At 44.6% G+C, this 25744-nt stretch overlaps 1 protein-coding gene across 6 annotated transcripts in view; it reads right to left on the minus strand.

Moving 5' to 3' along the window:
• Positions 1 to 25744, minus strand: part of pkp4 (plakophilin 4) — a 53657-nt gene that overhangs the window by 8581 nt on the left and 19332 nt on the right. For 4 of the 6 annotated variants that reach the window (XM_086123296.1, XM_086123294.1, XM_086123295.1 and 1 more), the window contains 10 exons: positions 20007 to 20119; positions 16734 to 16768; positions 14418 to 14543; positions 13337 to 13542; positions 11843 to 12407; positions 10066 to 10092; positions 7503 to 7673; positions 4938 to 5136; positions 4450 to 4582; positions 3679 to 3892 (listed from right to left, as the gene is read on the minus strand). In XM_086123296.1, coding sequence (XP_085979422.1) covers positions 3679 to 3892; positions 4450 to 4582; positions 4938 to 5136; positions 7503 to 7673; positions 10066 to 10092; positions 11843 to 12407; positions 13337 to 13542; positions 14418 to 14543; positions 16734 to 16768; positions 20007 to 20119 — 1789 coding nt within the window. The remainder of the gene's footprint in view (positions 1 to 3678; positions 3893 to 4449; positions 4583 to 4937; positions 5137 to 7502; positions 7674 to 10065; positions 10093 to 11842; positions 12408 to 13336; positions 13543 to 14417; positions 14544 to 16733; positions 16769 to 20006; positions 20120 to 25744) is intronic. The other 2 variants (XM_086123298.1, XM_086123297.1) reach the window with 2 other exon arrangements.

Here is a 25744-nt window from a genome sequence, read left to right on the forward strand (position 1 = left end):
TTCATTTGAAAACATTTCTTGAGCTAGCATACTACAGCATGCCATGACAAAACTGCGGCTAACGCTAATGCTAATGCTGGTTAACACTTTCAGGGACAGCGGTTGCTACAGTGGACAGCTTATCGTGTTATCAGGTGATAGGGTGCATGAAAAGGTTAAATTACGTGAGAAGAGCGCAGCGGTAGAAACATGGCTAGCACATTTAACATCACTGAAATTGCGGACCCGCGCTTGCTCATTTAGGTGGTATGGGAGTATTTCAGCGACCCGGTTGAGAACAGTGATGGAACACGCGTAGCGCGTAATATATCTTCTATTATAGAGCGGAGGTATGGAAACTATGGCTTGTGGGCCATTTACGGTCATTCACCCTATTTTCATCAATTTCGTAAGGCCCCATGAGGGTGTTATAAATACCAAAATGGCCCCTGGTCGGAAAAGGGTTCCCCGCCCCTGACTGAAATTACACATGCACATTCATCCTCCACATCACAGCAAAATACCTTCGGCGAGGAAAAGGGCATTGCTCCAACATATGAAATGGATCATAAATAATGAAAGTCTTTCAAAAACGATGCCCTCTTTCCACTCAATTCAAATGTCCTTTTTTTTTTCCTTCTCTTTTTGGTAGTCGCCACTGTTGCTCCTGCACAGTCCTTGGCAGCCTTTGATGCTGCATCTGTCAGGGATTAGCTAGTATGTGGCATGTTCTTCTAATTAGATGCCTCTCGCTGCCAGGCTTACGCTGCGGCACGGCCTGACTTCTGCGGCGCACCAGTTAACATGAGAGAAGGCGCGCGTTGCAAATAAACGACGCGATAACAATATGACGACGCTCGACTATGTGAAAAGTCCGATTTAAATCATGTTTCCGTCTTCATGGGCAATCATTTCTCATGGGTTGACCCAATACGCGGGCATCACGTTACCGTAACATCTGCTGTGTGCTAATTTACGTTGAGGATTACGTGTAAGCTAGCGTTCATCTTTCATTCGACAAAAATACATGTTTGGGTTTAACGTTTTAGTGTGCAGTCAGCTGGAAGTAACGAACAGCTTGAAACACACACGCCGCGCCTCTAATTTGGAGAACGTTAATCCATTTAAAGCCTTCAGTCCATGCTGAGGATTTCATCATTCCATTTTTTTGACTGAAAAACATCAAAGAGAAATACAGACGTTCTCAGAAGTTCACATAGAGGATGTGCCTCGCCCCGGAGCTCGCGTGCTGTGTGCCTCGTGCGGCTGTATCCTGAAGAAAAATTGTTTCAATGTATTTGCTCAGGATGTGGCAGGCAGTTGCATCCAATAGGTTTGGTTGGGCTGCCATTGTCTCGTTCTGGTATTCCGTTGAGGTCACTAAAGCAAGACCGGGAGCCCACTGAAAGACTGGTTCCCCCGATAAAGCATCCGTTGAATCCAAAGTCTTCAGACTTTAGAAGGGTCATCCCGCTCAATGATATTCACATTCATGTCGAATCAAGAATTCTTACGCCGGGTCACTTTGACTCCACAAAACCTCTTGCCGACTGCTCGGCGCCTTCACACCCACCTCACTGTCATGTGACCTTCAGTCAATGGACATGTTCGGGGGACAGCATCCAAAATGGCACGGATGACTGATAAGGCCGTCAGAAAGGAAGCAGGAGCGACAATGCCAATAAATCATCTTTCGCACTTTCAAAATGTCGAGTCGTCCGTCTTCTTCTCTGCTCCGTGACATGTTCTTTGGTGGTTTGACCCACTTAGGAAAGACCAACTGTGTTTTCCTTTGGTCAATGACACCGCGACCTGTAATGTGTCTCTTGAGCAACGCTCGAGAGAGCAAAAGGAAGGGCGAGTTCAAAGGCGACAGATGCGGGCGCCGAGCTATGAACCGAAACAACTTGAAACCGGCTCGGTCTTGCCCATTTGTTTTTGCCGCAGTCAAACATGCAAGAAGCCGAAGGTCTTTCGGGTGCTAATTTGTTGACTCGCTTCCTTTTACGAACAAATGGCTCACAACTGATTTGGGATTTGGCTTCTTTATCAAGACAGAAAAGGCACACACACACACACACACACACACACACACACACACACACACACACACACACACACACACACACACACACACACACACACACACACACACAATACGCACGTAAAAGAGCCTTGCCTTGAGCATTCTGGGAGCGACGCCACAACTTTTTATCTTAAAACACAGACCTATTTATTTGAAGTCTGGCGTGAGCGAGTGACTCGTTGGCAGGTTGGAGATTATGCGGGGTTTAAAGAGAGGGCAAATGTCAACATTCAAGACAAATCCATTGTTTTCATCTGCAACACCGCTGACATAAATCGACTGAAATTTCTCTCGAGCACTTGAATGTCTTCAAAGTTGTACTTCCCCCAAACTACCTTTCAACTTTTGAATCCAGTGGGGGCCCCCGTCTAAAGTTATGGATGGATTTATCTCTATAAAGTTTTAGGACAGTTCTGCGCGTTTAGCGGATCAAAGGAGCGGTTTCAGGCCTTTCATGACAAACGACAGAGCTGTGATGTTTGACCTCAAGAGTCTGTTTCAGGACGGAGTGATAAACCGCGACAGCTGAAAGAAGAGCGGGCAGGTAAAGACGCGGCTGTTCTGTGTCCGGATAACATGACCCCTGACCCTGAAGCAGCGGGGTGGTCTGGTTTTACCCTTTCAGAGACGGCGGTCGCTAGAGTGGACAGCTTATCGGGTTACAGGTTATCATTGTTGGGGCATGAAAGGGTTGAAGCAAAATGATCACCTGGACCCCTCGGCGGAGTTGGAACTGGTTTTGGATGTCCCTCGACAGCAGCGGTTGTGTCAGCTACAGCGGTTCATTTAGTTGAAGCGATCATTTTTAATGGATTTTCACCATGTACTTGCTTCACTTAAATAATGTACACTAAAAGGCATTCTGGCGCTCGTTTCAATTTAGCGGCAGTGATGTTATTTTTGCTGAAGCTAAGAGGTGTTTGGTTTCTCACGTCAACCCCCGCCAACTAAATATACTACAGTACTGTGCTAGTCTGTCCTTTTTTTTTTTTTATTAATCTCGGAAAAAAACATAACCATTGGAGTCGTAACCCGAAACAGTTGGAACTTGGGCTGAAGCTGAGCAAAAACAGCTGAATCAACCACCTGGGAGCCAAATGGCTTGGCTTGCTCATTTCTGCTCCACCCTCATCCCAAACCGTGCGGATTTGCAGCACGTTTGCCGGGCTCAGATGACAAACAAAAGCGAGACGCGTACAATCCGCTGCTGTCGGTAGTGTCAACATAAAAAAAAAAAAATAATAATAAAATAAACAAGAAGACGTGTCTGCAACAGTAAAAACATGAATCCAATTTGCTCTGAATGAAATATTTGTGAAACAATTATGGTGAAAACCCAAAACCTGTATGTTGTTTTGTCCTTTGTGTGTCTATTTTGACCAAAGAATATCAAAGACCTTTTTTTTTTTTATGTAGGCGACTGGGAACGAATTCCACCGCCCCCAAAAAAAAAACCACACTGACAGTCATATGTCTCTTTTAAATCAAATGCAATCAAGGTCCTGTCAGCACTTGCGCAATCACGACAGACATCCGTCAATCTCATCGTTCATGCAAACAAACAGGACTGAATCCGAACGAATCGACCGAAAAACGGAGACTTGCCGGCTCACCTGTGACGAGCTCCCGCACCTCGGCGTCGACGCTCTTCCTCAGCAGTCGGAGCAGAGCCGGGATGCCTCCGGCGTTCCTCAGCGCGATCTTGTTTTCGTCCATCACTTTCCCATACACGAGGTTCCTCAGAGCCCCGCAGGAGTTCCGCTGGACCTCGAGGACTTTGTGGTCCAGCAGGTTGACCAGGTGCTTGACGCCGCCGAGCCGACACACCTGCAGGGAGAGCGACCAACATGCGGATGCTGTGAAGCGCACAACTATCAGCGGTTGGCCCGCTACATTCTAATATTTGCTCCTTGATATCGTGTGAGAGTCATTGATTCTCAACAGTCTATTCTCATTATGCTAGCATTTCTCTTGGCTGCGCCTGCCTCTAAGTACATATATGTGGATGTTGGATTTTGTCTTCTTTCTAATCATTTCTATGTGTCAGCATCAGCAGCCTTAAAAGACGAACTCAAGGTGGGCTACATCCGGCATGCGCGTGATTTTTCTGGACTCCCGACAGCTTGCTTCGGTTTAACACAAAAATGTGACTGCCTCGTTTGCTAGCCACACGTCTAGTCTGCAAACATACACAGTGCAGCTCAGCTTCTTGTAAGCGGACGTCATGGCTCGCAATATGTAAAAAAAAAAAATTAAAAATCCCTCCTCCCCAAAAAAAATTCTTGTTCCAATGAGCGGCGTGCCTTGTATTTGTAACGCGCAGTTCTTGCCATAGTTTGTTTCGCTGGCCAGCAAAGGCTCGACAGTATCGGATAAGTGCTTACCTCGGCCTTAATTCGGTTATCGCCAAAGCAGAGGTGCTGAAGGTACGCGGCTGCGTTGGCCTGCACGGAGGGGAAGTGGTGCTGCAGCATGTGAATCACCTCGGTCAGCTCCGGGTCCCGCCATGCAAACTCCCTGTAAAAAAAAAAACAGATTGATGCGTAACAGCAAAAAAAATAATTAAATAAACAGACCCTGGACGGAGAGAATCCTGTTTGTTCAAACACAAACAAACTAAGATTTAATGAATAAATAAATGCATAAAAACTTAAGGCAGCTTTTGTATCTTACTGTGTGTAATAAGAGAGAGAGAGAGAGAGAGAGAGAGACCGCCCTATACTTCAATGCGGTGTAAAAACGCTGCCAACCGCGCCAAGTAAAACGGTGGTGAGCTGCGCAGGATCCATGCAGCGGAAAAGCAGCCCGCTCTACCCGAATATGTCATTACACTGACAAATCAGAAACTTTGAAAAGCAGGAGCAGGGCCTACCTGGGGTCCTTCTGGATGCTGTCTATTGATGGCGAGCGGGTGGGATCGTCGATAATAGCAGCCTGCCGACTGTAATTGGAATCGCACGGCCGGTACTGTGCCGAGCGATAGGGATCCGCATAGGTGGCGGCTGTGTTAAGAGCCAAGTTGTTTCTTTGGTAGGTCATGGCACTGGGCGTCCGCTGGAGACTCCCCACACCTGAGGCCAAAAAAGCAAAGCCCTCAGAAATGAAATCCAAACGGTCCGCGCGCACAAACGGACAAATCCAGGTGAGATTGGCTGCATTCGGAGGTTCGGGTTAAGAACGCCAAGAGCAAACTGAAACTACAAAGACGCAGCCGCTCTGGCGGACGTGGCAGATTCTCAAATCTGGAACCAATTCATGTTACGGATAAAACACAGCTCCCATGGTTTCGCCCCAAAAAAGAAAAAAAAAAAAGACTACTCTTCTTCAAAAGGCCCGCTTGCTCGTTGCTTTGTTTGAACAAGATTGCATTTAGCCAGGAGGGCTTCAACTGCTTTCGGGGGGGAAACCAAAAATCAACCTGCGTGAGGATCTGCAAATCCTCTCCTCTGCTCCTTCCCGCTGCCCTGTGCCACCGTATGCTTATAAGTTAATCTTGCCAAACACAGCAGAGTGGCAACGTTAAGCCGAGACCTGCCCGAAATAGCTACCGTGGATACCCACGCGCAAAGAAGGGAGTGTCTTAGGACATGCCGAGTGGACGCTTATGCCTCCAGACAAAGTTCTTTCATCAGCTGCCGCTGTTGTGAAAGCGCTATATAAATCAGCATGTATTGTATTGTATTGTATTCCCTAAAAGTGATACCATGACCTCATTTTTTTTTCATACAATGGGCCCTTCCCAAAACATTGGTTGGAGGGAACAAAGTACAAATAGTTTGTTGCCATATCTTTTGTTCAGGTGTAGGTCAGGGAAGATGTTATCATCAACTGCGAGAGCAAAATCGCAGACAGCATACGTCGCTTGCGGAATTAGCAACATTCTTGTATCGCGTTGACATTCTAAAAAATATTAACTTCAACCAAGCTTAGAGTAACACTCTCGATACTAATCAGTCATGCTAACAACATAGCAGTCTTGGCTAACGTCAAATTGTTGACACTGGTGATGCTAGCTGAGTATTGGTCGCATTATTTTGGCGAACTGTGAAGTGAAGATACATTCGAATATTGCCAGGGGATTTGAAAACGGCAAACTCCCCCTTTAAAATAAGACAAAATAAGAATATTCATTGGCTTTTGAGGCAGCCATCAAAACACCCGTTTTCATCATGGCCTTTCACCCATACGATACAAAGCAAACTTGTTTTTTTTTTTTTGAAAGGCTTTATGTAAATTCAAGTCATTATTAATATTATTTGACATGTGTACTTTATCCAATCCTCTTACACTTGTGTACTTTTACCTAAATACAGAGTGTGAGTACTTGGGCACATAAATGAGCTGTCGGCCTCTTGCACTTGTGTTGCGGCAGTCAGATCTCCATCGACTATGAGCATTTCCTCTCTCCAAATCCCTCCTTCCTATCAGAAGCCAACGTGTCACTGTGAATTGCTGCTCCAAAAACACAATTTCCTCACATGGCTGCTCTTGCGTAAGGCCAATGTACCAGATGATTCGTATAAACATAGTGTGCCCAAAATGCAATTTTAGACTCACTATTTTTGATTTAAGCTCACATTTATTTTTCAGAAGAGGATCAATATCTATAAAAAGTGCCCATTTGCACGGAGGAGGTACACAGAGAAAACTCACATCGAATAAATCATTGGAAAAAAAAAGGCGAGGCAATATAGCCTTAAAAATTGATATATATTATATATAGACAGGTCTTTTTTTTTCATAAAAATAAATCTTTTAAGCAAAAAGCTTATTTTTACTTTCGTACCCCCCTGGGCTTATTTGAAAAAAATGACAATGGCATTATTTAAAACAGGTTTTGAAGCAGAATAAGCCTATTTTGTGATAAACAGCTGTGTTGCTTCAGTGCAAACGTTTGCGTCCAAATGAATTTCTGCAGCTAGTCATTTTATTTGCTGAATCACTCATGGCTCTAAGACCTTTAAAAAAACAATTCAGAAAAATGAAGTAACTGTCGTTTGGAGGGTGGAACGGATTAATAGCATTTCCATTCATTTTGACAGGAAAAGATTGTTTGATATGTTTTGACTTCCAACTCATATCTCTAGGCACCACTGAATGTGCGTAAACAAGCAGTCACCTGGTCACTACACAATTTTCTCGCACAGCCACTATGAAAATTAGGTAATGGGCGCCTTTATGGCGGCGCGACATAACAATGGCTGCCTGGTATGCCTCAGCTGAGCCTTTTGTGCCCTGTGCCGGAGGCAGTGAACGTGAGAATGGATAGACAGCAAGGGACAGAAATAATGAAAGGCACATTTGTGGTGCTAAAGGGCAGACAGGCCGAGATATTGTGTTCCTCAAAAACAACGCACCTCGAATCTACGGACACCAGCGCCAACACTGTCAACGCTTGCCTGCAAAAATGTAGCATGACAATTTTCATGTATCGAACCTGAGGCGCTCCTGCAGATGGTGCCCTGTTGCGTGTGGCCCGGGCTGTGATACAATGGGGCTTGGAACATGCGGTCCTCAAAGATGGGCGCAATGCGACGCTCCGGGGATATGGTGGACCTCAAGTCTTGGGCCAACTGACTGTGTTGACTGGCATATGTGCTCCGCATGCCTGCAAATACAAGAGAATGGTTGGAATGAGATTACATTTAATGGTGATGAGGTTTGATTTGCTTTCACCCAAACAAATCAACAAAAAACAAAACAAAACAGCAAAGTAGGTATTTAAAGTTCTCACATCGGCGGCGCCCGGTACACTGTGAAGCCCGCAGGACCGGGATACAGTTGCCGATTAAACGCTCATTGAACATTTCATCAGCCTCCGTGTGCCTCGTGGGTCTACTCCTACTGTACGATAAAGCCATTTCATCGTGCACAGTAAACAGAACTATGCGGTTTCCTGTCATTTTGTTTTAGATACACACAGGATGGAAGAGTATTAGAGTCCCGCTGTCAAGGGAAAAAAAAGAGAAAGTACAAGAATAATGCTGGCGGGGAAAAGTAATAATATTGAGATAATTAAAGGGAACAGTATATGGATGTCACTCCAAGCTAAGGTTTACTGGAAAATCAAGCATAAAAAATAGTTTCACCTTGTCAGGCCTACTAGCTTAATGCTAACCCACAATGCAAAACACCATAGAGGGGCTACGGAAACTAGCATCGATGTATCCATAATCCTAAACCTGAAAGTAACTTCTAACTTTGTGTTAAAGTGTAAAAACAAAATGGCAAAAATCGGCCCCAAAAAACTTTTGCCGATTTTAAAAGCGTCAATATTGTGTTGGGCCCTCGTATATACTGTATTATACGAGAGAGAAAGAAAAAGGGGGGGGGGGGGGGGTTAATGAGTTGGCACCACCCGAGAAGTCTCTCGTGTGAAGCCACAAGACGTTCGGCGGACTGAAGGAGAAGGACGTGCTCTCTCCCAGACAAATGCAGACCCCCCCCCAGCATCAGAGCACACAGTATACATTTTGAAGACATGCATCTTTGGTGCCTTCTACACTAGAACGGATTGTAGCCTTGCAGGCTTGTGTAAACAGCGTGCGAAAATAGCAGAAACACTGCGCCGAGCGCCGCTGTCTCGCCGACGATGAATGGCTCGCATTCCGCGTGTACTCGAGTCATTTAATTCTCCTCGTCAGAATCCTCTCAAGAGTGGCTTTTTACAAATTACACTCGGTGCTCGGCGGCGTCCTGCCGCACGCCTGCTTGACAAAAACAGACGCTCAAATAAAGGCGTGCAAGTGCATTCCTCGTCACCAGGACGAGCAGGCATGATTTGTTCAACCTTGAACAATGAAGCATCAAAGAGCGCAGGCTAGTTTCGGCACTTCAAAAATTGGTTAAAAAATAGCACCCACAGGTGTGCAATGACCAACAGTAGGTTTCGGTATGATTAATCTGTTATTGTTTATTTTAATATCGATTAATTAATTGCTCGTGTTGGTTAAAATACATGGGAAGAGGATCTTGAAAAAATCATCAGTGGCTCAAAATACTGCTGTTCAGCTCTTAACTGGAACACGTAAGTGGGAGCACATACTTCCCGATTAGTGTGTCTCTCCTTTCCCACATGCAAGGGCATCGGAGCAAAGCGGAGCAGGGAGTATTGTTAAAGCATTTCTTCATTCACAGAAGCAGAAGATGGAAGATGCCAGGTGGAAGGGAGTCGTGGGGAGGGGAAATGTTGAGGAACCAACCAAAGCATCCTCTGCCTCGACAGTGACTGGAAATGACCAAGAGGCGGACGAAAGACTTGTGACGCACGACTACGCTTGAGCCAAGGCTCCTAAATCGAATGAATGTGAAAAGTTAACGGCGCAGGCACGGAGAGGAACTATGAGGCCCCGGTTCACTCCATCCTGATTTGTCAGATGGCTGAACAGCTGTGGGGAGCGGCGCAGTTTGCCGAGCAGCCGACATCGGCGGCCTCTGGAAGCAGTTGTGTGCGAGAAAAGGGCAAAATCACCTGATTAAATGACACATTTTTCTAAAATTATGACTATATTCTCGACAAATTTGCAAAATTACAACTTATATTAAAACCTCATCCTTTATTATTACTACTAATAACATTGTTATTATTCATTGCTTTTTTCAAATGCTCCAAAAATAAATGAGTTGAGTTGGGTTGAGTCGTAAAATTAAGAGTAGTGTCTTCAAAGTATGAACTTATCGTTGTAAAATTAAATTGGGAAGTTTAACCCAGGAATGAAATTTCTACCTGACTTCCAATGAGGAAAAAAAAAGGTATCGTCTGAAGTGTTCGGCCCCCAAGGAACAACGGTACAATATTCATCGTGAAGGCATGTGGCTGAAAACGATGATGACATCCCGACCTTTCGCAAGTCGTGGTCAAAAGTGCAGAAATGGAGTTGGGGAATGAGGCGTGTACGCACAGGGCCGCGACGGACAACCATACACATATGCGGCGACAGCAGCAGGCACAACGCTCACACAGTCGCACACAAACGAGGATGGGGGCGGGGGGTGTTCACCTTGAATGTCATCATCCACCAGAGCGTCTGAAGATATCCCCAGGCAGCACAAAGTCAAGCACATAGTCAGTTCACCTTACAGCATCAGGATTGCAGCAAAAAAAACACTAACCCAAAAAAAAAAAAAACCCCAAACAAAAAACTTGCTTGACAGCATAACACATGCTTGGTGATAACTGTGGTTTTCCTGTTTGCTTTTTGTCAGTAAAATAACTATGAGGGACAATGGGAATACATTTTTCATATTGAGAAATATTCTGCCAGCTGGAAAAACACATATTCTTATACAATGTCCCCTCGCTATATCGTGCTACAGTGGTGCTAACGAAAGCAGCAAAACGGGGGACAGAAAATATAAAGATAACGGGCATGTATTCTTTATCCTCTGCGAAAAACAACAACTAATTTCATATCTTACTGAGCAGGTGTGACCATCTTTTTCTGTGTGAACATAAGCATATGTTTATATTATACTGCCCCCTGGTGGCCAAGGCGCATACACCTGAAGCAGCCACACAATATAGGAAAGGATGAAATCATGATGCACTGTTTAGTGCTCGATTTAATTGTCTTAGGACTGCACGATTTTATGAAATATAATCCCGGAGAGTGCTATTTTTCTTGTTAAATTTTTTTTTGGGGCGTTTCATGGGTAGCTGGAATGAATTATTTCCAGAAATTTCAATGGGGAAGTATGACTTCAGAAACAAGTGTTTTGAGTCATGAGCCTGGCCACGGAATGAATTTCACTCGTGTCTGAAGAACGTTTCAAACATATGAAAACTTCTTCTTCTTCTTCTTCTTCTTCTTTTTTAATCACTTTGGCAAGTCCGAACTTTGAGTTTTACGCCTTGAGTGTAGCATCACAGATAACTCCAGTAATATTGGTAGTTCCCATGTACGCACCTAATAAATTCATAGATCACAGAAAATTCAGAACGCATTGTAAGTTATTCTTATTCATCACGTGTATTGTTTTTAAAGAAATGCCGCATTGCCCCAAAAATATCCCCTTAAAAATACGCCCAAATTAATATTTTTATACCAGGCAGAGCAAGACAAAATTAAAAATTGAAACCTAACTTGCCCTTTAATTGTCTTCCACCGCATGACGACATGCAAAATTGGCTGTTCTGACAAGATTAAAAAAGAAAAAAAAAAAACATGCATGGCCTCATTTGGACTGGTTTTTTTTTCCATTCTTTCTTTCGCCCCAAAAGTAACTTGCAGTCTACACAAGGCCTAGCTCATGTTTATGCTGTTCTCTTGCGGGAACATTTTTGGCTGCATTTCAGTACAACCACTGCCACCGCCTCAGATTATGGGTTGACTGCAAAGAGCCTTCTGCAACATTCAGAAAAATACATAAACAGGTGGCACCTGGACTTTTCAAATGGCCCGACTTAAAAAAACAATAAAAATAATTAAAAGACAGCAAAAAATGTGGCGGCAGGTTAATTTTAAGCCATTTACTGCCAATCCAGGTTGAAACTCAGTGTAAAACAAAACAGAAAACGAGGCAAAAACACACATATTTAATAAACAAGAAAGATACACGGGTGGGGAAAAAGACAAAAAAAATTGCACTTTATGCTGAGAAAACCATATTGTCTTAAAATTATGACTCTTAAGATTATTTATTTATATATTATTTTCGCTGAGGTTTTTTTTTTCTAGTAATGTTGCGAGTATATCCACATAATATTAGTCATTTCACAACATTAGCAAAACAAACAAACAAAAAAGGAATACAAAGAAGCGCGCATGCGTTTTGTACCTGCGAGGCTGTCGGGCCGCATCCTCTTGTCGTAAACGTCGTATCCCTGCGGCCCGTAGGCGTCGGCATTGTGGATGAGGGAGCGGGGCAGAGTGGAGCTGTAGTGCTGGGGAACGGCCACCATGCTCGCTCGCGCCGGAGACGCGTGACTGGGCTGCTTGCTCATCTGACAGTTGTCCGTCAGAGTCAGCGGCGAGCCCATGCGGCCCGACGACGAGCCCAACGATGCCTGGTAGGGCGACGTGGTGCGGCTGGTGCTGCCCGGTCTGGAGTTGGCGGAACCCACCCGTCGCAGGGCGGCGGGGGAATTTTTCTGAGTGGTGAGGGGCGAGCCGCCGGCGGTCCCGGTGCGCTGGGCGGGGGAGGGCAAGGTGGTGGAGAAGATGCAGGAGAGGGGTTTGGGTTCCGTGACGATGGGCGAGCCGTAGCCGCTGCCGGCCGAGGCGTGCAGGGAGCCGTGCGAGGGCGACGTGCTGCTGACGTGGGACGGGGAGTGAGAGCGAGAAGGCACTGAGCTGACTCTCCGCATTGCACGGCCGGGCACTACTCCGCTGACTGATGGCACCTAAACGACGACCAAAACACATTTTCCATTCGTGGGAAGAATTTAATTCTTTTGAATGCTTCGACGAACATTTAAGACTTTTGCACTAACGCTGTAGTGTGAACATATGACGTGTCAAGTGAAAAGATGCTCCTTAGTAAAACTTGTACAGTGAAACTCCTCTACAATGAAATCATGTTCGCAACAAGACATTTTTCACAACAGGGGGCTTTTCACTGTAGCAAATTTGATCTCAGATGTAAACACACACACACAACGTATGTGTGTGTGTGTGTGTCTTTACTTTCATTCCAATACGTAGTGCATAAATATGACACTTATTTGACACTTCATATCGCCAGTGTAGAAAGAAAAAATGACCAGCATTCACTTTCACTTACATCAATTTCTTGCATAATGTCTTTTACTTTTCTTCCTTCATCTTTCATTTTTATTCATTTTATTGTGTCTTTAAGCGTGAATGCTTTTCTTTTCTTAACTCCTTGGTCTTCAAAGGTCCGTTTCGTAGCCATTTTAGCAATGTAACATTTGTGCTGCGTCTGAAACTAACAATAACAAATACTTCCTGGACTACTGCGCATGTGTAAACCAGTGTGGTGGTTGCTTTTGCCGTTTCCGAGCGAATCAGTCGAGGTCGCTGTGGCATGCTGAGGTTGGATTAGACTTTTGCGGAAGGCTTGTTTTCATTCGAGTGAATCTCCTCGCGAGGCAAGAGCAGAGATTTCGTATAACGGAACAGGGGGACATTTCGTCGTAGGGGGAGCAGAAAAGTGGGAATGGCTTTCATGCGTGAAAGTTTTTTCATACTAGGGGGTATTTCACCAACAGGTTTCGTTGTAGAGGAGTTTCACGGTATTGCTACCAAACATTGTGAAAAGGTGTCAACTGTAAGTTACGGCGAGGAAGCCGTGACAAGAATGCAACCACACCTGCGCTGAGGCCTGCCCCTCCGCCATGGCGATCTTGACGGGGGTGCTTGTGCTTATGCTTGTACCCGCGCCGGGGAAGGAGTGCTGCATCCTCAGCTCGGATTTGACCACCGTCTGGCCGACGTGGTAACCGCCGGTCGCATCCTGGTAGCCGCTGTCCGAGTACGAATTCATCTGAGTTGAACTACGCGAGTTCCCCGTGGACCCTGAAAGCAGAAAGTAGCATTGATTCTTTGAGAAGAGCCGTGACCTTCACCTGTAGGAGAATGATTAATGACATACGTCCCACCAGGAGGACGGCGATCACCTCACTGATGTGTTTTTCGACATCCTGTCATTTTCACAGAATTAGATCAATACGGGTGAAAACATACCGTGCTGAATTTCCTTTCGAAAAACTATTTGATTTGAAATATTGGCTTTATCCTGATGCAAGGAGTGTATTTCAGCGTACTACCACCATGTTCTCTGTCATTTTAAATCAGCAAGGCGGCATAAAGAATTGCTTCATTCAAATCTTTTTTCCCCCCAAATGTCTTTCCCGTTATTGATCAATATGAATATGACCCTGTCATGCCCTCGCAGGTGGGAAAGGAGAGCCACGGACGCCGATGTACTTTAGCGCGATATCCAGGAGAACAATATAACAGTGAGCGCATTCACGTACAAGTCTATGTTGGACACAACTCATCCGCAGACGCACGGAGAATAGCTGATGGCTCCCCAACAGGCCCCGCCTCTTAAAGGCACACGCATGCACACGAATACAAGCCGACAATATGTACAGTATTTTCTATTGAGCGGTGCTTGCAATTTTTTTGGTGGACAAATATGTTAACAATGTGGTTAAAATGTGCTTTAATACATTTAAAACGTCCTAAAAAGGGATATCGTTTTTTTGTTTGTTTGTTTTTTGGTTTTTTTTTTGGTTTTGTTAGTTTTTCATAGCAGACATTCCCATATTCCGGGTGGGTGTGGAACAGATCGAGCGTGACAAAGTGGGGTTCACGGGAGTAGGAGGGCAAACCCCCGAGGAAAAGCAACTGCAGGAGAGAGAGAGAAGGCAATAACGGAGCCTCACTTTCACAGAGGCAGGAGTGCTCCGGGGAGCGCGGAGACAACTGCTCCGACTCAATCCTGATGCGGTAGCTTGGCGACCGGGAGCTGCCGGCGAGCCGTGACTGGGGGTCCCCTGGGGCGGGGGCGTCTGGGAGAGACACAGTCAAAGAGGAATCCGTTTGACTTCAGACTCCAATTACTCATTGAGCTGATGGGGACTTTATTACCAGCGAGCCTCCTCTTTTAATTTCTGCAACATTAGGTCCATAATCATGCGCAGTTCGGCTTATGTATTTTACGGCGCTGTGTCGTGTTTTATTGTGTCGCTTAAATGGCCTCCCTCTCTTTTTCCCCTCGCATACATTCACCAAGGGCCAATATGTTTTGCCCATAATCACAAATCATCACTACGACAATAGTAAGCGAGTTGCAACGACGGGATATTCCCTTTTTTCACCATTCGTTGTTTTAGATCAGTGGTTCTCTGGGGTCGCTGGCGTTAGGAACTAATTTGTCCATATGTGTCCTGCGATTGACTGGTGGCCAGGTGAGGGTTGTAACCTGTTTCTCGTCCAGTCAGGGATAAGGCGAAGGCTTTCGCGGCACCCACCACGGAGTCGAGTGCGGCACGGCACAGCCTTGTACGCATTAATGACAACTTTATCATGTATTTATTTATTCATGATTAATATGAACTCTCATTGAATATTTAACCTGCGCAATTGAACTGAGTGTCGATTCAAATTTTGCTAGCGGTGTGAAAAATGCAATCTCCCCCTTAAAATGAGTTATTTGGGTAGATGTCAACAAAAACACAATGTTGCAATGAAATTATGTGTTTATTTGGTGTTTTTTTAGGGGGGGGGCAAGATAATTTTACTTGGTTGATGCAGCATCTTCAACAGCAAATTCGTTTGAATAATACAATAAATAAATGAAATAAATTTTAATGAAAAAAGAAATGTCAGATAGGTGTCAGGTTATGGTTAAAAAGTGACAAAAAGGCTTTCATTGTGGATGTGACAAGGAGGTATGGGGGGGAGATGGTGGTGGTGGGGGGGTTATTTTCTTGTCTTAGTCCACATGAGGTGTAACTGCATTGACATTTCTGGCAGCCGCAGGCCGGTTTCCACGGCAACACCTCCGTCTCAAATGCCGGGCGGCATGTGGTGACTCACGAGGCCAATAAGCCTCACGGGGACTCGCGCCTCGCCACGTTTTGATCGCAACAAGTGCATCGGCGCCTTGGATAGTCGTTTATCATCCAAACCACAATGACGACGAATCAATAGCCAAGCATCACCGTAGCCGTTACTTCTTTTGCCCTCCTCCAGCGCAAATCAAACCAGAAAATGAGTTACAACACTTTTCTCGGTGCATATGTACAAGCGAAACCCCCACAGGCTTCTCTGATGAAATCGAAACAAGATTAATAACGGCTGCACATGTTTGCAATTAATAAGCCGTGAAATGCATTGGTAATAATTCGTTACCATCTACTTTGTCTCAAATATGTTTTTGGAGGACGTGAGGCGAACAAACAGAAGCTTTTTGAGAAAATCCCTCTTGCCGGCGGTGTCTCCAAACCGAAGCTCACGGGAGATAAGAGGAAGAAAAACGCCGCGGGACTGCCAATTATTGTAAACTCGCCCAGCTTAACAAAGTTAATTGCAAACATTACAAAGCACGGTGATATTGAACGACTATTATCTCATTAACGCCTTCACTGCCAGCAGTTTTTCTCAAATTGGAAGAGCCATTTTGGACCATTTTTGACTCATTTTTGAAGGCCGACAGAAAATGGAGTTCTCCAGCTATATAAACATTGTGCCTGCGTGCGTGTGTGCGCGTGTTCGTCAAGGATGACGATGGGACTTTATCGTGTTTTTTGATTTGAAAAAGCTGTTTTGTAGCGTTAGCTGCCGGTATTCATCCATGTTCTCAACACCACACTGCTTCCTCACATCACCTCGTGATGTAGGATCGCCGTACCCCACCCCACCACTCACACACTGTAAGGACCAAGATCTGATCAAAACCACTCCTGCCATCTTGTGGTGACTTATCATACTGATATCATTCGCACAGCCTCGATACTGACGGAGGAGGTGGATGAAGCCCTTTATTAATATTTTTAACAATCGTAAATGTCTATTCTGAAGTGTTAAAAACATTACTATTGGGGATAGATTGAATGCATCCTACGTCGTGTAATATTGAAGTGGATCCTAAATATTGTTGTATATACGCACAGGGCCATATTTAGTTTGTGCGCAAGCAATGGGTGAAAAAGCAAAATACCTATTTCATTAAAAATAAGAAGCAATTTCCAACCTACCGGCAGTTCTCCAAGGGAGGGACTTCTCAGATGAGCTGCGAGTGGAGAAGAGGAAATGAAAAAGTGAATATGAGAGCAGTGACAGTGACACGTTGTTTACCGAGTACATTTTTCATTGGCCTTTCGGGACAGGGTCACAGATGGTAATCGCTGTCTTCCAGGCTATAACGAGCAAAGTCATCCGGTGTAACGCTTACAAATCAGATGTTAAGTCCACTTCTGTCACCTTTTGTTCATCTGGCCGTAAAGGTGACTTTTGAGCGAGCGCTGCCCATTTTTTAGACGGCTTGCCAACAAAAGCGACGTCATTACAGAGCAGCGTGAAGTGTGCAAATGTAGTTCAAGTGTAGAAAAAAGGCGAAGGGATGGATGCTGACACAAACGGAGAAAAGTCCACATTAATAGAAATCGTTACCAAAGAGCCAGGATGGCCTGGCGTGCATCCGTATAAGTGCCCACCAACCCCCCAAAAAAATAGGTAAAAATAAATACAAATTTGAATCACTGGTTTGTCGCGCAATTCACACACAACGTAACTCGATATGCTTCACATTCCGCAATTAAAATTCCAACATTTAAACGCAATTGAGACTCATAGATTTAGCAACATGAAGAAATACAGAAATTAGTTGACTAGCCCTAGTTAGAATAATGATAAAAATAGTGGAATACAATGACAATGCAGGTACTCCAGCATTTGATGCATCATATAATAAAGTGCTTGGTCTCTTGGAAAAGTCAAGCAGGTTGACAAGATATACGACTGCGACAGCAGAAAACCATAATAAGGGAATAATAGGCACTTCATCATTTAAAAAAACACTCTGTGACCAGAATGAAAGCACTTTACTTTGTCTGAGGCCTTTCGAGGATGGGGAAAAAATGCCGTCCGTTACAATCAAGCACCCGTCGTTACAACGACCCTATTCGGCTCTATAATGAGCTTTAAGAGGCACGACTCGCTGGACGGTAATGGCAGCATGCAGGCAATTAAAAGGAGTTAGTTCGATGAAATGTGCTCCACTGAGCCATGGCGAATGGAAGAAAGACGGAGCCACCCGAATGACAAGAAAGCGTGGATGCTGAAAGCCAACTGGATGAACTGGATAGCACATTTGTTGATTCATCGACAGATAGATAGTTAGATAGATAGATAGACAGACAGACAGACAGCTAGCTAGCTAGCTAGCTAGCTAGATTCCTCAGAAATAAATGATAGTATTGTGAATGTTAGGTTTCATCTGGCTATATTTGAAGATGTTTCCACAAATGCCGCGGCATTAGGCTTTGGAATTAAATCCATGTCAACTTTCTGTGATTTTACAACTACGACTCGGGAAACGTAGCTTCAAGTTGGCTAATTCTTTCTTTTTCTCCGTTTCAAGGCTGCTCGCACCACATTTGCAGGTTGTCTGGAGCTGTGCCGAAATTTACCATCTTCAAGTGACACCCTAGCGTGTGACCTAATCCCTGCCGTCACCCCTTTGAGCTCCACAGCGGGACCTGCAATGTTCAAACTAATCTCCATTTGCAAACAAGTACACAATGACAGCCATTTCATTTGTCTCTTAAAAAGGTGTTTCAATCACAATGGGAGATTGCTTAGGTGCGTCCCTAGGGGTGGGGGGGGGGGGTGCGGGGGGGGGGGGGGTAGAGACAACTCCACCCCCTCCAGAGGGCAGTGTGGTTTCCAATTTCAGATGTACCAAAAACAGCAGTAAAACCCCTGAAGTAACTTCAGAAACAACTGACATAACATGCCCATTAGAGGTCATTTATTTATTTATCCATATGCAAAACCTTTCACAAAAATCTATTGGTATTTGTGTTTTTAAGAAAGTCAACGTCAAGAGAACGCACCCGCAACTCACCAAAAAAAATGCGTGCCTTTACTGTACATTTTGGTATAACATCTTCATTTTGTGTCCTTTGTCAATGATGCATGGCAGCAGGCTGAGAGCCACAGCTGTGTGATAGCGGACATGCAGCAGCATCTGTACCACAGTTGTGAAACGGGTGACGAAGGAACGAATCCCCCTCACCAAAGCCAACAGCTCTTCACTGTCAATACTGCCGCGGTAAGCAAATAACACTCCACCACAATGTGTGTTCACGCACACAACACTGGCTCAGCGTTTTCACAACAAACACAGTTGTATTTAGCTCAAATGTATTGTCTCGCGGCTTTCAGCTGAACTAAACAAACATCGGCTATGACTGAAGGGCATCGCCAAGAAGGATTACAGTACCATATAAAAATATCTTTTAATGAAATTGTTTCGCTCCTCCCACATGCTTTAAATACATTCAAACAGAAACTATCCACTGTTATTCGATGAAAAGAAAAATCACTGAAAGAACTATGTTTAAGTGAGGCGAGGCGCTTCATTTAGTCAGAACAGCCTTGTAACTTGGATTTCCTCTGTCTGACGAAGACATGGACAGGTTTCAAGGTGATGCATAGCACAGAGTCAGCCCTGTTACGAGTTTTTATTAACATCCACGTAACAAATGACTATGGAGACGATGTGTGTCTGTTTCCATCGGAAATCCGCAGCATTTGATACAGTATTCTGTTGGCTCATTTGCAGCACCTGGTGGGCACTGGCAGTAGTGCCCTTGAGTGGTTTAGGTCCGATTTTGCTGACAGAACATTTTGCGTTAGCCTCGGTTGCCCTGAATCACGAACTGCCCCGCTGTCGTGTGATGTTCCACAGGGCTCAATTCTGGGGCTTCTGCTGTTATCACTGTATCTGCTCCCTTTGGGGTTCCATCTTAAGGAAATGTGGTATTTCCATCCATTGCTATGCGGATGACTGTCAGATCTATTATTCGTGAATTTTCGCGATTCCTGGGAGGTAGGAGACTGTAAAAAAACAAAAAAAAAGAAAAAAACTAAACAACAAATGCGATTATGCGAAAACGGTGGACTCCTACATAGAAGTGGAATACTGTAGCTCCGATGTATGAACGACTTACAAAATTTATACTACACAATACAGTACCAGTGCTGTCACAATATCAAACTTTGATATACTGGAACAATCTCATGAGCATTAAAGCCAGCACATTTATGTTCACTGAAATTATGTGTTTGGTTCAATGCACTTCAAAATCATGCCCAAGAGTAAAGATACATGATTGACCAACATTCAGGCTGACTGTCCAATGAGAGGCTGCTTCATCGGAATGCCGCAAGGTTTACACCACAAAAGAGGATGGAAAAAAAAAAAGGCATGTGTTTGGTTTGCGTGTGCTAAATCGTTTCATTACCTGCTGCTTCCAGCACCCGGCGATTCTGCCCCAAGTCTGCATCTTTCAAGCTGATTGGCCACAATCTGCCTCTCAACCTCCAGCTCCCGCGTTAGCCGCTCAAACTGAAGCTCCTGCGCGTACACGGCAACAGAGAAAGAGGGGGGGAAAGGGTAGTGAAGGTCAGTCATACATGAATTTTCCAAGCAAATTGGGGAGAGAAAAAATATCACTCAACGCACGCTACACCACAGGATAATTCTTTAATCTTCAAATTAAGCTTGATTATCGGTATGCATGCACACCACTTAGTTAGAATATTATAATATCGAACAGGTAGGTTTATCACCCACAAAATGTTTTCCAAGTGGATCAATGATGACAAATAACTCAACACACCCAACAAGGATAATCTGTACCGATAATCTTCAATCGGCCTTTGCTGGCACTGACCAAAAGAGAAGAAAAATGTTAAAATTAGGCATGATTCTCCAAACCTTTGCTCATCATTATCTCATATACAGGTAAAGAGTCGATGCACACCAAATTGTGGGATACTCGAGTACTCCCTCACAGCTACGTCGGCTATCCACCAGCCGCACACCCATAAGCACCTCTTGCGTACGCGACATTTGGCCTCGATGGCTCTGTTGCTATGGGAGCCGCATAAAACTCGCCATTTTGACTAATCACCATTTCCGTCGTTGAAGCTTTTACTTGCACCAATTCTATGTCACACAGTGACACTCTGCAGCACAGACCTACAACATGGCGCACCTGCGCAGTAATTAGGGAAAACTGAGCGCTGTCATCCAAAGCACCGTTTTTTCCCCGGATTGGCCGCACTCCACTAAGAGCAAATTTTTTTTTTCTGGTCACGCTCACCATGACTCTCTGAGGAGATGACAGGATCCTCAGATCCTCTCATGTAAAAAAGCCTTTGCAACAGTCCGTTACATTCAGAGCCCCAATCGGCAGCGTGAACGACCCATGCGTGGAGGAGCTCATCTGCTGTGAGGAGATTCGGGGAAGGTCACTTGATAACATTTTGGGCGAAGCTACTCTTCCACACTTACTTTTCCAGTGTTCTTTGGGTGCCACTCCGCAATGAACAAAACGAAGGACCCGACCCCCCCCCCCCCCCTCCAATGGTTGCGATATGCTCTCCAGCGCTCTTATCTCCATCACCTCAGTAGATAAGTGGAGCTAGGCTGCAGGCTGTGGTTGCTCCACAATCAAAGCTTGCCAGGGGCTTAGAAAGAGAGTGTGTGTGTGTGTGGGGGGGGGGGGGGGGTGCTGCAGTTTAGCATTGTAAAGACCCAATGACAAAAGTAAGAGAGTTGATGCTCAAGAATCTGGTGGGAACCGTGGGGAACAAAATACGAATTGATTGGTTTGAATTCAAATACTTTTTGCCCGTGGTAATAGAACTGATTCAGATCCTGTAAACCCCACCCCCGACCCCACACTCCCACGTGTCCTCAAATAAACAGATGACGGCACGGCATCTAAGCCACGCGACGGACACGCTTCATCATCATGGCTGCTGACAACACAAGAGCCGTGTGAAACGCCTCAAGCGCCTTCTTGTTACTGCTGATTCAGCACACTCAAAAGGTCTCTGCAACCTTAAATGTCATACATTCACCGGGGGGGGGGGGGGGGGGGGGAATACAGTTTGGCAACATCCAAACAGTTCAATTTTCTCTGTATTCTATTGATGTTCACCGGGTCATACGGTTAGGTTCAAACACGATAGTTTCTCGGGTTTCGTTCCTCGCTGTTATATTGCAGTTGCTTTCATTAACTTGTGTGAACCCGATTTGATCCATTCAAAAATTATGGAAGAGTGTGAGAAATGTGACAGGATAATGATTACAGAACAGTTTATGACACGAACAGTGCTGTCAGAATTCCTCAGAGCAAGTGTTCACATGACTACAGAAACGAACACGGGAAATATGCACTTTGGTTTGAATAGCCGTCAAAATGTCACAGTTGCAAGCTGTTGCTGAGTCCAATTTTTTTTCTCTCATCCTTTCTGTTGCAAGCCTAAATTTTTAATCAGGGGTAGTTCTGCAGCAATTCTTCAAATAACTAAAGAATGAGTCCGCAAAAGAAGTTTCGATATATGCTACCAGTTCAAAGAGAAGCTAAACTGCAATGTGCAAACAAAGCCACGGGTGCACTATCAATCACTTTATTGATTGAAACTTCGAGAAAGCAAACGGTAATAAGCAGCACACAAGGTATGCCGATCACCACGACTAACGGTGAAGCGCTCAACACGCGGACGGGCCAAATTAGCCAGTTCAAAGCCAGCCAACTCTTATTGGCTGACGCCCACGTCACTCACCATGCCAGGCTCCGCCTTTGAAATACAGTCCAAGTCACAGTTATTTTAGTGTGGAACGTGAAGATCCCAAGTAGACAACAATCATACATGCGGAACCTCAAAGGCTATTTGAGGTTCTGATATTCCAAAATAAAGGCGTCACTTTATTTCCCTTGTTCTCGCAAGACCCCTTGTTGAGGCTTGTCCTTTTGCAATAACTGCTGGGTGGGTGACAAAAGTCAACTAAATATTTCCTTCCTTGCTGAACCAAACTGACATTTTGGATGCTGCCTTACTGCAACCTTGTTGCAACAGCAAAAGATAAAGCTAAACACATAGAGAGTGAATCCTTTATTTTTGGCCCTCCGTGAAAATATGGCTAAATTCGAAATGGTAGAAGTCTTGGGACAGTGCACAGCAGCCGTTCCCCTGCTTGGGAGAGGGGGGGGGGGGGGACATGCTGACAAGTGAACTGGTACAAGCGCAAAGGTTGATGGACTCCCACTCACCTATTTTCTAAATGTCTTCATAGCCCTGCCTGATTTGCATTCACTCTGCCGTTCAAATAATTGCACATAAAAGCCACCGATGTGGAGATTCAGCGAAAGGTTTATAAGTAAACGTTAACAAAATTGTTTATCTCCATTAAGTCTTGATTTACTAAGTGTTTGGAGCTGCCCAGCACAGTGTTACCAGAGCATGCAAACTGCTACAAAAGGTTTTCTGTGATGTTTTGAACAATCGCACAAAGGTACTCTGTGTTGCGGCCAAAAGCCTAAAACGGCACAGCGTTGCATTTGCCCATGCTGTTTGATTCATAATAGCCCTGGAGAACACAGAGGACCCCATTTTCATGCTCAGTGCAAGTCTAGTGCGCAAATGGATGGAGTTTTTTTTTTTCCTCAATTGGTATTTTCGCTGTATAAATGGGCGTTTGCACCGTTGTGGGAGGCAAGCACAGGTGACTTGATCCCCAGTGAATCGGAGCTGCTCTTCTCATTCCCCTCAAATTCACCACCGGAGATGGGCGTGGTCTACATGCCGCAAGTATAACAGACTCGCTGGAGTCGTCTAGTAATATTGATATAAAAAGTTTCATTGAACACAATGGCTAAAAATTGGAGACAAAGACCTTTCTTTCTGAAGTAGATGACTCAGGAGGACTTACATGATGTCAGATTGGGTTTGCCTTAGGTATCGGTAGTTGGTATCGGAGCTCTCCATGATACCTATTCCTTAATATAAAGCTGCAATCAGTACTCGCCCATCCCTAATAAATACATTGTTATGCATGGCCATTTCTGTTGCTTACACTTTGAAAAATAATCCAAAATGCCTTATTTTCTTTCGAGTCCTCTTCCCATGTATTTTTTGGACCAACACAAGCAATACATTATGTGAATTACAATAAACAATATCAGATTCTTACACGAAATAAAGCCTATCAACCGACCAAAATGAAGCTTCTTCCAAAATTGTAGCCCTTGCAATAGTTCAGCCCTAGTAAAATCCCATTAAAAAAAGGTACAAATGCACAAAATAGCATGGGCGTGAAAGATGAATCGTGGGGGGTGGTTGTACACCGTCCTTCTCTCCAAGTGCGTGATGTATTGCTTCCTACCGGCGTGGTGATCAGGGAGATAATTATAATTATAATGATGACAGTGACGTTCATGAGAATTAACAGTTAGGCGTGGGGGGGGGTTCCCCCGAGCTGCATTCGAAACAAGACAGCGTTGTGCCAGGCCCGACTCACAACACTCCTCTGGCAACTTGTCACATGATTGTCTCCTCGTTCCTGATTTTCAGCTTTGCTCTCCATTGACAGCTGCCTGCCACAATACATTTAGAGAAGGCTTCAAAGCTGACAGCCTATCTAACGCCACCATTCTCCATCAAGCCCCCGCTCTCTCTTTTTTGTCCTTCCCTGCCTCCACATCAAAGTGTTTTGTCTTTTTCCACCGCACGCCAGAGCACTCTCCTTCACCTGCATGCCGCCGCTGCGAATGTGCAGCACTCGTCCTCCCTGGCGGGGGTAATTGCTTGGAGCCGGGCTTCCATTTTCATGTCCATAATCGAGGCCATGATGCTCATGGGTCTCCATTTCCCCTCGCCTTTGTCACGGCAGAGGCCGCATCGGGGAGAGGGAGGCGGATAAAAACCGGAGGAGTGGAGAAAAATGGGCAGTCAATTGTAATTAGGGGGCTTATTCACTTACGCGTACCAAGGTAGGAGATCATTGCCCACAAAGAGAAAATATCTTCTGTGGCACACTTTGGGCAGGAAATTCTGTCCTGACTTTCTGTGTTCTACTGGATAAAGAGATCTATATTTACAGCTCTGGAAAACATGGCTTCATGTTCAATTCATCCACTGGAATCCGATTGCAATGGACAAATGTATTTGTCAAGTACATTTTTTAACGGGTAGGCATGGGAGAGGATCTTTGGACAGCTGATTTGAAATCAGCACAGCTTTTGAGTAGAACATCACGATAAGGAGATGAATCTCAGCTTGTCACGTCAATCTTTACGGTCAGGTGGCTTGTCTTCAGAGTGGATAGTTGCTAGTTTCCAACAGTACACGCTGGAGAATTCTGAAAATCTCCCTGATCGGGAAAAGCCGAAAGAAACTTCTACTTCATTCAAGTCAAAAGCATCATTAAGTAAAAGTTGTAAAATACTAGCAACATCCTCTGCAGTTGTGATATTAATCAAGTATTGATATTGTCAGCCTGAATGACATAATCGCAAAAGTCATGATTTACTTACTGGCACAATATCAAAATAAAAAAAAATAAAAAGCATTTTCTTCATTGTGATTTTTGAATTTGATTATTAATTTTTTTTTCTTCTTCCAAAACCTTCAAATATGACTTCTGCTGTGAGGTTTTACAACGCGACACTTTCCTACTCTCAATGCGCACACCGCCTCAAAAGGAACAAGCAGGACGTTAACAATTAACTGAAAATCCATCACTATTGGTCTCACGGAATTCCACGCTGCTTTTTCACTTCGAACTTTCAACCTTTTTATTGACGAGTGCCCAAGTGTTCGACACCAAACACTATTGCTTGGGGGAATGAATTATTCATGACTCGGTCAAAATAATTGAGGTTAAGCTATCAGCCACACTGACTGATTCCCAAAGTTTTTCCACTCAAGACTCATAATAGAAAAAGCCTCCTTGCGAAATTACTCCCATACATTCCGTTTTCGGCATGATGTCAACATAGCTGTACGCACAACAAGCATGAATTTAAAAAAAAAATAAAGTATTTGTCAAGAAAATGAGTGCCTTGAAAACCGATGTAAATAGCATTTTACTCCACCCGTACGAATCGAAGTTTGGGATAGAGTACAAACGAAGCAGCAGGAAGAATGCGGCTAATAAAATGTTAGCGTCCGCTGCCCTTGTTTGGGC

This window comes from Hippocampus guttulatus, chromosome 11 (genome assembly GCF_054856545.1).
Source record: "Hippocampus guttulatus isolate MCC_2025c chromosome 11, RoL_Hgut_1.0, whole genome shotgun sequence".
Lineage (NCBI taxonomy): Eukaryota > Metazoa > Chordata > Actinopteri > Syngnathiformes > Syngnathidae > Hippocampus > Hippocampus guttulatus.